Source organism: Egretta garzetta, unplaced genomic scaffold (assembly GCF_000687185.1).
Source record: "Egretta garzetta isolate BGI_Z169 unplaced genomic scaffold, ASM68718v1 scaffold108, whole genome shotgun sequence".
In the NCBI taxonomy this organism is placed as follows: domain Eukaryota; kingdom Metazoa; phylum Chordata; class Aves; order Pelecaniformes; family Ardeidae; genus Egretta; species Egretta garzetta.
The window spans coordinates 4146076-4159173 of NW_009260614.1; the positions used below are offsets into that span (position 1 = coordinate 4146076).

At 40.9% G+C, this 13098-nt stretch overlaps 1 protein-coding gene across 13 annotated transcripts in view; it reads right to left on the reverse strand.

The window, feature by feature from the left end:
• GTF2I (general transcription factor IIi) overlaps positions 1 to 13098 on the reverse strand; it is an 86632-nt gene that overhangs the window by 21943 nt on the left and 51591 nt on the right. For all 13 annotated transcript variants that reach the window (XM_035900491.1, XM_035900495.1, XM_035900496.1 and 10 more), the window contains 3 exons: positions 8780 to 8845; positions 5561 to 5744; positions 3714 to 3772 (listed from right to left, as the gene is read on the reverse strand). In XM_035900491.1, coding sequence (XP_035756384.1) covers positions 3714 to 3772; positions 5561 to 5744; positions 8780 to 8845 — 309 coding nt within the window. The remainder of the gene's footprint in view (positions 1 to 3713; positions 3773 to 5560; positions 5745 to 8779; positions 8846 to 13098) is intronic.

A 13098-nucleotide genomic window follows, 5' to 3' on the forward strand; every position in this document is an offset into this window, starting at 1 on the left:
ATAATATTAAAACTGTACAAAAATCCATTTCTTTCTACAAAACACATGCAGTGTATTGGCATGAAGAACTGCAATGCTTTCATCATCTGCATCCACTCTGTAGATCCCATTTGGAGACAGGATTAGTTTTTTGCTAGTTTCATTTTCTAAAAAAATTATCTTGATATTCAGTGCAGAATTTGGTGTGCATATGGGATAAGAACTTGCTTTCGAGGAATTTTCACTAAGCACTGACAACCCCAGAGGAAGCTTTTACAGTAGGTGCACACATCAGTTTGCTCCTTACTGTATATTCATGTTGAACTTCCAGCATCCATTTCTCCCCACTGTTTGTGGACAATACTTTTTGAATGGCGGTTAACAGCTACATCAGATGACTCTAGGGATTTTGTTGTCATTCTTGAGATGACAAGCAGCTTAGTTCCAACTCTCTAAAATGTTTCCTTGACACTACTTAAGACACAAGTTAAATCATAACTTTGATACAGAACCCAACGTGTAGCAGCTACGTAGATTAGCACATCCTGGTGAACAAAACAAGTTTAAATACTGTTCTTCTATCTTTTCACCACTTGAGTAGCTTTGCTTATTGGCTGGTACACATGCATCTTTGATAGAGTTCATGAGACAAAGTTTTGCACCCACAGAGTCTCATAAGTTTGAGTTCTGCTCCTCCAGCAGAACAGAGCATGATGATGATGTTACTGCTGTTGTATTTGGTAGCAGGAATGAGAACAGCTTTTTTTTTTTTCTGTTTTGTCACGTATGCTCATCATTTGGGATTGTGACCGGTACCCCCTGCTCCCAAGCCCTAGCAATATGGTTAGCACAACTAATGCCATTTTGTAAGGCAAGCAGCCATTCTCCGTGACCAAGTGGGTCACGTACTCATTGCCTTTCCCTTCATTCTCAGACCCTGAAGGTCCTGCGAACCAAGCAGACAAACCAAACACATTCCTTCTTCCCCTCTTTACTGGCCTCAAGGCTCCTGGGCGCCAGACCGATTACTCCCTTCCTCACCGGCCTTGAAGGTCCCAGGCACCCAACCAGTCTGGTGATGGTGATGTCCCCAGCATGGAACAGGGAAGCGTAACAACACATGGAGCACTGTCCATAAAATCAAGCAGTTACAAGTCCTACAGATGGAACTTGGACCGGAGCTGCTGCTGGACAGTGACACCCGTGATGCCTCCACCATCCTCTGCTTCCTCTGAGGGTTGAGTGAGAGACTCCTTTTATATAATTTCTGAGTCTAGATTATGGGTGTTATTGTTGTGTGATTGCACTGTTGATACAGAAAGACATGTATTGAGATCTGACCTGATCTGCAGAGGGTCTAGATGATTAGAAACCATAGGTTAAGATGTATTCTTAATTCTGTGTTATGCTACTTATAAACTGTGCTACATTGATTCTGCTTGTAGAAATCCTGTGCTATTCCAATAATAAATTCTATGCTATATTAATTATAATATCCTGTTTAAAAACCAAAGCTTTAATTGTAACTATGATTTAGTGCCATCATTGTTTTGCTAAGGATCCCTAAAAGATTCTGTCTGTCCCGCTCAGAGTCGGGTGACAGGGATCAAAAAGCACATATCATAAAATCACTTTTTTCTTCTGAATGTGTCATTGTGACCAATGAGTGGTCATCAAGTCTTGAACAAGACACCAGACAGCTGCCACGCTGTGGGTTTAGTCAGCATGCACAAGCAACAACTTCTGCTCCATAACTGCACCACACTAGGTTGGGCTTTCTTCATCAGCACCTGCTGACACTTCTGCAGCCACTTTCTGAGCCAAACTATCACTGCCTGACTGGTTTGTCTCACAGCCAATATCTCTTGGCTTCTCAGGGCTTCAGGCCTGAGGCCATTTCATAAAACCTTCCTGGCCAGCCCATTTCCCACAGGAATGCAAATGCAAATCATCTTTCTTCTGACAGTCAAAATACAACTTCTGTACTCATCCCATTCCTCTCCTGCTGGGGACACAAGCCAGCAGGGTCTATGGACAGAGCAGGACATCGGACATGGAGCCGGTAAGGAGCTGTGAGCAGGGGCTGATGCTACAAAGCTCACTCTCCTGAGATGGCAGCAGACACGCAGAGCAGCAGAGGAGATGACGAGCTACTAGGAAAGAGGGAGTCCAAACAGGGAGAAAAGAAAACCGAGGGCAAGGAGGCTCAGACAGCTGCTGTCTTCTGAGTTGTGTTCCCCAAGATGTTATCAACAGATTTCACAGACGTTCTCTTCGCTCAGACATAAGGCAGGGGTCAGACATGGATATGCCATCATTACAAGTTAGTGAAGACAAGCAACATAAAGTGACTGCTCGTAACACTGTGCCATAAAAATGGGTTACCACTAGTTTTCTTAGCCACAGGGGTTTTACAGGATAAGTAGCGTACCTGCTTTGTCTTCATAATCAGTATAACCATATTAAATACAACAAAAGCAACAGAGAAAAGAGCTAATTTAAAAGCTGACATAAGAGTACAGTTAAGTTCATGACTTGGTCATTAGCCTACTGACTACTTTTGTAGTCAAATTCAGTGCTCAAAGGACCAGTAGGTTAGTAAGACTCAAGGCACTAGGTTAAACTTTTCCTGCAGTGTAAGTTAATTCCTACACACACGTTAAAGTGACATCCTTATGACATAATTTCTTTGCTTAATTTAGATCCTTAATGTTCACTTTAAGTACAGTCTTTGATACACTTTTTACAACAGAAGACTATGAGTATATAATACAACATAATGGTGCTGCAGTAGTGTGTATGCTGCAGTGCATACTCCCATTTGTATGCTTGAGTCCTTGTCTGAACTGAGAATTTTTCTGGTTTTACTAAAAATTCACCGTTCAACCAGGCTGAGGTTGCCAGTTAGCATTTTGGGGTTGGGAGCAATTTGTTTGCTACCATTGGTTCAGGCATACAAGCTTTCAACACTTAGCTTAACCAGACAATTAAAAATCGCCCTGAAGCCCAAGAGACAGTAGAACACAATTGAAAACAAGTCCAGGAAAGTAATTTACCAATTAGTGCTCATGCAAAGGCACAATTCTTTTGACACTTGATTTTTTTTTTTTTTCCATACTAAACTTTTTTATCCCAACTTGAAGGGAAACGAGTTCATGGGTGCAATTGTAAAAAAGGCCATTCTTGCAGTCTTGTTTTTACATGGTCATTTTTGTTACCTTCGGGTGGGTGCTCAATGGAGACAAAACATGTAAGAACATGCATCTGCTGAAAAGTATCTCTGATGGCAGGAGTGGTTAGAATGCATTGTCTTTGCACTACTACTATATGCAAATGGACGTACTGTGTAAAAGCAGTATGTTCATTACTGCATTTCAGTTAACCTGATCTTGGCAAATACCATATATAAGCAATTATGCCATGACATAGACAGTTCTCTACCTAGTAGACTCTATCGCCTATGGAAACTACTGCTTTTTCTCTATATCTCATCAGACTAACACTTAGCTCATTGTTTTTCCTTCTGGCCAGCTCATTCAAATCAGTAGATAGAGCAGTAGTAACACTGGCTTGGATACCCAGTGGAAATTTGCTGTCACTTTGTAGCTAAAGAAAATTCAAAACGAGGAATTATTTGCAATGTGTTACTAGTAAAAGCAAACGGTAGCCACCGCTAAGGCTGTCAAATAGGAAATCATACTGTACTTGTACAACTCACGTGTTAAAAGACCTACCTCCTGCAACTGGTTTGTCCAATGGCACATCTTCTCGTGTCGAATTCAAAAGCTCATGCCTAAAAGATTTAAGATACATGCTTCAACAGTAATATAAACAGTGATATAAACCAGAAGTTACAGCCTACAGTTACAGCCTCAAGTCACCACTGTAGGATCAGAGAAAAAAACCCCAACCCAACAATGGACATCACGATCCCAAACATTAAATTCCAATTAACACTAAAGTATATAAAGGCTGGTTGGAACCCTACTGACAAAAACATTTTTCACACCTGATACCCATACCCACCTGAGCCATAACATTTCATGGTAACATACAGATTACGTCTGAGGTCTAAGACGCACTTTAACAGAAACAAAGATCCAAATCAAAAATTTCACCTTTAAAAATAAAAACCTCAAAGCAGACATTTCTGGTTGCCAAACACATCTAGTTTTATCTGTATTGGAACAACAAAAAATTTTAAAATTCTGACATTTCTCACAGAGCTAAACTGGTTTTTGAGCTGGTCTGGTTACCATGCATTGCAACTGATGGGCAGCATGAATTAATTATTGTTAACAACTAAAACAAATTTGACAAGAGCAGGTGCCAGCATTGCAAAAATATTAAAATCTATGCATAGTGTCTGATTTTAAGTGAGACAGAAGGTAGATCTACACTTCTTTCTCTTTTCTGGTTATCTGCAAGTGTTAGGATGACAAAAACTGAACATATACCTCACAAATTTGAGAAACTTGCACCCGTGCTAAAGGCAGCATGCGCAGAAGCACAGGCTGTCACTACCACCAATTCTGAGCCTGCCACTGCCATCAGCGGATTCCTACCCACTTCCAAACCTCTTGGATTAGGCCCTACACCACTGAATGGTAGTAAAACGTCAGCTGTTACTCACAAAAGCTTCATTTAAACTGTAAATGCCCATCTGTGGTGTGAAACATCACATCTGTCTGAAGCAAAGGACCAAACTATAAACCAAAGCTGCGTTACCAGCCTGCCACAGTCGTACCCATGGTATGGGATCTCACAGTGCTCTGCAGCTCTGAGATCCAGCACTCGACATCCACAGATGCCAATATTTCTCCCCGCATATCCTGAATCCAGGTTTGGTCCAGGCTCCCTTCCAATCCCACTTGCAGAAAGTAATGTCAGGGTTTTTCTAGGAAAGACACCAAGGCAAGAAAGGAGAAAAAGAGAAAGAAAGGAGCCCAGGACATCTCACAACTCTTATGTCCTCAATTTAAAGGCAGCCGATGCCCTGCCAGGCTTAGCTTCAGCAGGTAACTGAGCCCTCAAGCAGTTTCTATATACATCTAAAGTTCCTCTTCATGTACACTATCTGTTCTACTTCCAGACACATCGAGGCCATGCATCCAACTAAATCACAGGAACCAGTAGCTATTTTGGCCTCAAGCCTGCCCTGGGAGATGCTATATATAGATATGGCCATAGACACCTTGATACAGCATTCCAGCAAGGAAAAAACAAAAGCACAAGCTGAAATTTAGCCCAGGATCCTCAGATAGCATAAAATATCCCCACGTCAATGGTTTTCAACATGTATTATAGCTGTAGAGATTAAAATAATACAAAGAGATCTGCACATGACAAGAAGTCCACAATATTTATGATATCTGTCCAGATGTCAGCCACCACCGTGGTGCTCTGGTGATCTGATAAGCTGAATTTATCAGAGTGAACATCAACTAAAAATTACTCACCAGTACTGCAAAAGAATATGTCAGTAGAAACCGGTTTGGAAGTTTTTGAAGATAAAATGAAGCAGATCGGAGCCAGCAGAAAACAATGAATAATATAGGGACAAAAATACAAAATTCCTTACTTTTTAATCACAAACCGGATCCGCTCCTTTGCTAGAAGTATCCTCTCAAGACGGGGAATGCCGTAGGTGGATGGCCGCCTGAAGGGAATTCCTTCTGGCAGCCCTTCCACATACAAGTCTTCCACATGAGACTGGAAGAGTGGGTATGGGATAGACACTGGACCTTTCGCTTTTATAGCTTGAGCTTTTAAGAGAAAACGACAATAAAAACATCACACTAACTTGTGGCTCTACTCAAATTACCTGTTTGATATCACTCTGAAAAACATTAAAATTAGCAGACAGGCAACAACCCCCTCAGCACATTTAAACATGCAAACCACAATGCGTTCATATTTGTAGGGGTTTGGTTTTGTTTTATAGCAAAATTACTCTAATTCACAGTAAACAAGCTGCAGACCTGCATATATATATATATATGCAGATTCTCCTCTTTTCCCTTTCCTCTGTAAACATTTAATAACAGAGACTGCACCTGTTCCAGTGAAGTTTCAGAGTATTTTGGTTTTGTTTAATAGCACATTTTGAAAGATGAAATTATCAAGATTTAATTATAAACCAAGCGTGTTTCAGTTCATTAGCTCTGATTATTTTTATTTGTTACTACTATTGGGTTGCAAGAGCCATTAATGCCTTGGAGGAGGGGTACACATCCCTTCTTTTGAATGAATCCCTAAAGCTTCAGTGTATTTTAGAAATCCAAGGAATCACTAATGAAATAAACAGTACACTTCTAATGAAATCTTTGAAGCAAATGAAAAGCAAATAACAGATTTACCCACAGCTGGAAAATAACCTCAGTGTATTTTTTTTAAATTATGAGGACTGTAATCATATCAATGCACCTATCAGGCTGGCAAATACTGGAGAATGGTGAGATGGTTTGCAAATACCAAGAGGGCTAATTGCTTTATACTCACAAGGGTACGTTAATTTTATAGGCCATGCAACAAGAATTCTCTATTACCATCTGACTGGCCTGCATACGGTTTGTTACATTCTGTTCTGCTACGGAGATTAGATGCAAAAAACTATTTGAGGAGAGAAAGGCCAAGGAAGGCCAAATTAGAGTACAGTGATGTTGCGGCAGGGTTTCTGAAAGCAAAACTACTCGGGGCACCTCTTCAAGCAACTTTTCATAACATGAAAGCAGCCAGTGGTTCAGACATCTGTGTATATAAAATGGTCATGTTAACTCTGAAATTCTTAAAAGCAATAAAACAATTTAGGTTTTAAAGGCATTTGGGTAGCAGACTCTTTCAACTGCTTGGAAACAGAACAGTTCTAGGTATGTTTATCACAAAACAGGGAACCTTTGGACGTGCTGTGTTTATCTTAGTCGTATATTCTGATGAGAACCGAGTACCAAAATTTTAGAAAACTGTGAGAAGAACTGTGTTTCAACTAGATTTGGTTTCAGCTGCCAGATATAAGATGGCCAAAACTGGAGACAGAGAATAGATACATACAGAGAGGGACATGAACCTGAAGATGAGTCCTGGCAAATAGACTAAAGAAACCTTATTCAAACCTGTGCCAAAGGAGCTGTGGAACAATCCCCAAACGAGCTGTTATGTATCACACCAGTCCTTCATTAAAGTACATTTTTATTACAGTCATATGCCTCTTTCAAGAATTAAAAAAAATTATTCTCAGCCCTGGAGGCTGTTGTGGCAAGTGGTGAAAAGTAACAAATCCAGCAGACGAGGCTCAGGCGGAAAGAAGCGCTTGTGAACCACAGTTAGCCACAGGAAAAAAGATCAAGAACATCATTGAAATCTAGATCAGTGCACAGCATCGAGTAAGAACAGCTTCAGAGTAACAAAAATCTGGTGTTTAAATAAGTAATTAACAACAGGTAAGTCTTTACAAGTGAGAGTCTTTATTTCTCTTAAATCAGCGAACAGTTTAGCAAATACTCTTCAGACAGCCTAAGAACATGATCAGCATCACAGTTTGCAGTGAGGCTTCTTAGATTTGGAACCTTACATGTTTTTGCACAGAAGTCCTATAGCATACAGGTTTCATTTTTATAAATGAGTGTGTATTTGCAAGCCACTGTCTTGTATTTACACTATAAAAAGTAATCCCATTTAGTTTATGTCAAAACACAAAAATAAATATAATTTCAGACACGTCAGTTGTAATGCATGACAACGCCTGACATTGCTAAAACACTTCAGAGCTCCAGGAGCCAACAAATCTGAGAAGCATTCTGGGAATTCTGACCTCCATAACTCATTTCAGTAAATGGGAAATTGCATTGCATGCCGATACAAATAGAAAGAATTGGAACCTGATATGGAATTGGTTTGTGAATCAATGAAATGCTGTCATACACAGGGAAAAGGTGGGTAATTTAATATCATCTAGCCTGGCATGGAAAGTCAGGAATAGCTCTGTATTCGACAGACTCCACAGGAGATTTTTAGGCTGGCTATGCACAAACACCAAAACCAAAGTTAAAGCGATTCACCAAGAATGATGTTCTTCTCTAGACCAATTAAAATCCAATGAATCAGATTCTGAACTGTTTTTATTTGGTGTGAGTTGCTTTCAGTGGGCTGTTTAAATGTCAGATGACAGTTACACCCAAAACATGTAGTAACTCCAACATCACAAGGTCCATTCTGACAGCACTTCCACTTTTCACGGTAGAAGAGCACCACCATTTATTTTGAAATTTTTGCTGATGGCCACAAAATATGTGTAGGTGCAACATCTGGAGACAAATTCCAAAGTCTAACATATGTGTTTTTCTTTTTCTCTCCAAGAACCATTAACAAATAATTGCTGCCTTACTGCAAATCAATCATAATCAGAAAGGGACAATCAATCAGTGGTAACCTCTCCCCAGAGCCATTTTAAAAGATTATTTCACATAAGGACTCAGTGTAATTACAGAAAAAAAGGCAAGCTCTCTCAAACGTGGGTGGCCCCAGATATGAGCACACTGGAGCTCCAGGAAACTGAGCACAACTGAAAAATAAAATCAAGTTTTGCACTTAGGTGCCAAACACAGGCACCTGATTTTGAAATTACTCTTCATCAAAAAAGCTACTTTCCCCAGGTTTAGGTTTTCTAGTAATATTTAACCCTTTGGTGCTGTCAGTACTGGTGTGCTTCTGAGCCAAGAAGATGACACATGCCAAAGAACTGTGATTTACAGTGTCACAGAAGGACTAGAGGCAATTGTTTGGGAAGGAGTGTAACACGTACCGTATTTTTTTTCAAACAGCTCTTCAACTTGCTTTCTCAACTCTGTAATTCGTGCATTCCATTTCTCTGCAAAGAAAAGAGGAGGACATGTCAGAGTATGAATGAAATTGAGAATCTCTTGTCAAATCCACGTTACCACTAATTGAAATATGCAGTGTGCTTTTACTGCTCACTTGCATACAGGTGCTTGTGGGGTATGATACAGGCAATACCATAACACACATGGATATGTTCAGAAAGAAAAAGGATAGAATGAAATGTTTTAAGATTACCTCTAAAACTTGTGCAGATGTTAAATCAAATTTTAAAAAGTAAAAGGACATAAACCAGGCTAAACTAACTCTAAAGATGGTTTCTCTCTGACAGTTCGGTCAGCAGCTCTTGCTACCATCAGGGGTAAGGTCAGTTCGCAGCCGCTGTTGATAGATCTCTAAAATCCAGGGGCTGAAAAGCTTAATTAGTGAAGCTTGATAACGCTTACAGTGAGTACATGAAGTTGTTTTAATGCAAATCTGTACAGCTATCTGGGTCAGAAGGCATCATGCCATCCTCTACCTTAATCCAGTATTTCTCCAAGTCCTGATGTTGCAAAACATCCTCATAAATCCTATTTCTGAAAGAAGATGCAGGCTGCAAGAGAGAAGTTATCCAAATCCAATCGTGTGTTCCATGGAGAGCTGGATTAAATGGCAGAATTTTAAGATCTAATTTTCTGCCTGTGACAGAGGCACACATTTTCACAGCTTTTTGTACTATCTCAGTGCTCTTAGGAAAATGCCCCAACTCTTTTGTAGATGGTACCAGATGCTGGCTGGCCTTTATGAATGAGTTAAGCAAGTGTACTTACAGCTTATTTCTTACACTAAAGACTTGAATCTAGTAACTTCAGAGGTCAGAAAATTAGGCCATTCAAGCTATTACACTGCCAGTTGTCAAAAAATTCTTGTATCAGACAAGAGAGAGGATTGAATTTTGAGTCCGGACCAAAAGGGTTTAAAATATTCATTCTCAGACCAACATATACAACTTTGGTGGCCATTTTTAAGCTTATAGTTTTTAAATGTAATTTCATGGTTATCAAGAGAACAGCATGCTTCAGATGTGGACAGGAACAAGGCCTTGTTTAGAGGGGAAAGGGTGTTTTGGCACACTACCTCTCATCCAGACATAAACTCTTTATTCTAGTGACCTGGCATATCACCTACATCAATTAACCTGTTTATATTTTGAAATAACATCCTTGTGGAGAAAGCTATATAATTGCTTCAGCCACCCTTTTTACTGCTACCCTGTAGTACATAGCTTCTTAGCTGATAAACACGTCTTGAGCTCAACGTTTTCTACTCCTGTGTCACTTCAACCTTTCCCTCTGTAACTTTAGATGTTCAGCCAGATGAAGCTCTTTGATTCCAGCACAACCACTGACTGCGTTTTTTGTTGACCTACAGAACAATGGACTAACAGCAGCTTTACCAGCAAGAGTTGGGAAAACACAAGTCAGGATTTACTGCCTTAAAGGGGAAACTGCTTTATTCAGAGCTGGTAAACGCATATGGACAGTCTGGGACAAGGGTTTTGAAAGGCACCCGTGTGACTCCAGACTGTAACCCAGGGGAAGGTGTCATGGAGTTGAGATCCCTTCATTTCATCAATCGCTGAGGCAGACTTGGGAAACAACCCCCTCTAAGACTCAGGCTCATTTTCATCAGAGGGAGAAGAGTCAGAAAGAATGCCATGCCGTATTACAAAACAACAATATAAAAGCATACAAGCAATACTGTTTTGAAAATTGGTTATTGCTGCAATTTTAGGAGAAGGCTGCTCCCACCCAGCCTGGTCTCCCTCTGCTTCTTAGCATGCTCACAAGAGTGTTCCTACAGAGGCCATGAAGTTGTCAAGGGTTCATGTTTCTCAGTTACCAACACAATCACTGGCTAAATATTCCACATAGATATTTCCAAGCAACTACTTTCATGCCCCTCTGCCTCCAATGCAGGGATTAATAGTCAAATACACCACAAAACATGCATGTTTATTTGGAATGGTGGATACACAAAGAATAGGCAATTGAAAAAAAAAAAAATCATAAACTGGATCACATTTTGGTCAGCACACTGTTTTCCAGCTACTTTTGTATTTTATGAGTAAATTGCCAAGTTAGGCTACAGAGACAAAATTCAGAGGGGTTATCAGGTAACTGGCATTATTTTTAATCAGACTGTCAGCACTATTAAGTCCTTGAATTCAGACCAGTTACTGCAAAAACATTTTGTCCTGCAGTTCGTGCTTGTGTAGCAAAGTTGAACATGTACCACAGAGCTAAGCTCGTATTCTGATTTGGTGTGGTGTATCTGCTCTGCAAAGCAGTTTAGTTTTCCTGTAGGCAACAAGGTAAGCGGTGGCTTCCTTCTATTCCTATACATACACCTAACGATACACGGGAAACACCATCCCAATTAAATAAAAATCCCGAAAACCTCCCCAGCCTGCCCACAGTCTCTTCAATTCACCCCATTCTCTGCTCCAGATAACAACCACTACAGTAGGGGCAACCTGCACAGCACACACGAAACGATGCTCAGGTACGAAGCACATTCCTACTCCCATCAACATGCCATGCAGTACTCTGCAGGGAAATAATATGGAAAACACACAGCAAGCCTAAGCATGCTGCAGGCTGGCAAACCCTGTGTTCAACAGCGTGTCAAAATGGGGAAAAAACCTATACACGCTTTCCATCACTGTCATAGCGAGACAACAGCGAAGGGGACTTTTTTCCTACTAAAATGGTATGACACAACTGTGGGAAGCGATTTATACTGATGATGTCAGTTCCTTTCAGCAAAGTTATTTTTAACCTTAAATAGTTGTGTCCTGGTTTCGGCTGGGATAGAGCTAATTTTCTTCATAGTAGCTAGCATAGTGCTGTGTTTTGGATTTAGTACCAGAAGAATGTTGATAACACACTGATGTTTTCAGCTGTTGCCAAGTAGTGCTCAGACCACTCAAGGACTTTTTGAGCTTCTCCTGCTTGCCCAGGTGCATAACAAGCTGGGAGTACAGCACAGCTAGCACAGCTAACCCAAACTGTCCAACGAGCTATTCCATACCATATAACGTCATGCTCGGGGGGGGTTAGTTAGTCCGGGCGGGCGGTCGGTCGCGGGGAGACTGCTCGCGGCTCGGGGAGGCTGCGCACAGCTCGGGGACTGCTCGCGGCTTGGGACGGGCTGGGCGTCGGTCGGCAGGTGGTGAGCAGTTGCGTTGTGCCTCATTCGTTTTGTGTATTCTGTATGTTCTGTTATCATTCTCATTATTACTATTATTATTTTCTCTTATTAAACTGTCTTTTTTACCTCAGCCCTCGGCTCTAACCTTTTATTTTCTTTCCGATTCTCTCCCCCATCCCACTGGGGGAGGGGGGGGAGTGAGCGAGCGGCTGCGTGGTGCTGAGTTGCCAGCCGGGTTAAACCACGACAGTCCTTTTTGGCGCCCAACGTGGGGCTCGAAGGGCTTGAGATAACGACAGACTATCCAGAGAATATTAAGGAATTTGTATCTGTTAAACAGTTGTGGATCACGATTTGATTCATTTGTTCTTGATCTTAGTTTATCCAATCTGCACCATGCTCCCTCCTTTGCTGTACTTGTTGAAAGTTGGTGCTGGTTTTTGCAGTTTGTTATGCTCTGCGGTGACTAAACATGTTTTGCTTGGGAAACTTGTTATTAAAACAATGACCTTGAGCCTTATCTGGTATTTGGGTTTCATGTCGAAGTCTGTACTGCACTTTGGGTACCACCTTGCGGGGAAAATTAGCAATTATACATCGGATTCTGAAAAGTTTGTTCTGGAGGAAATACAGAATGGCACTTTCTCTGCCTTCTTTGATGATGTTTCCTCCTTCATTACAATAACTTTTCAGTATCTTGAACATCCTTGGATAGTTAAGATATATCTATTGATATCTATTTGGAATATTTTTTCAGTTTTGTCCAAAGTTAGTAAGCAACTTAATAATACCATCCAGATGTCTGCCCCAGGGCTGGATAGTTATGAGTGGCGGGGTATCTGGGGTAGTATGGGTAAATGCCTAGAACGATGGGCACCTCCAATGTTTTGGAAATTCACTCCTGAACAAGTGCAGAATCCTGAAAAACTGGTAGAATATTTGGAAAAGGTGTGCTGTCACCCTGGCAATTCTAAGCAAACACAAATCACTGCAATGTGCTGGGGCCTGGCCCATGCTTACCGAACCCTGTTCAACACTCTTCAATACATCCAAAGGGAAGAGAAAGTCTCTGGATCTGATGACAAGGCC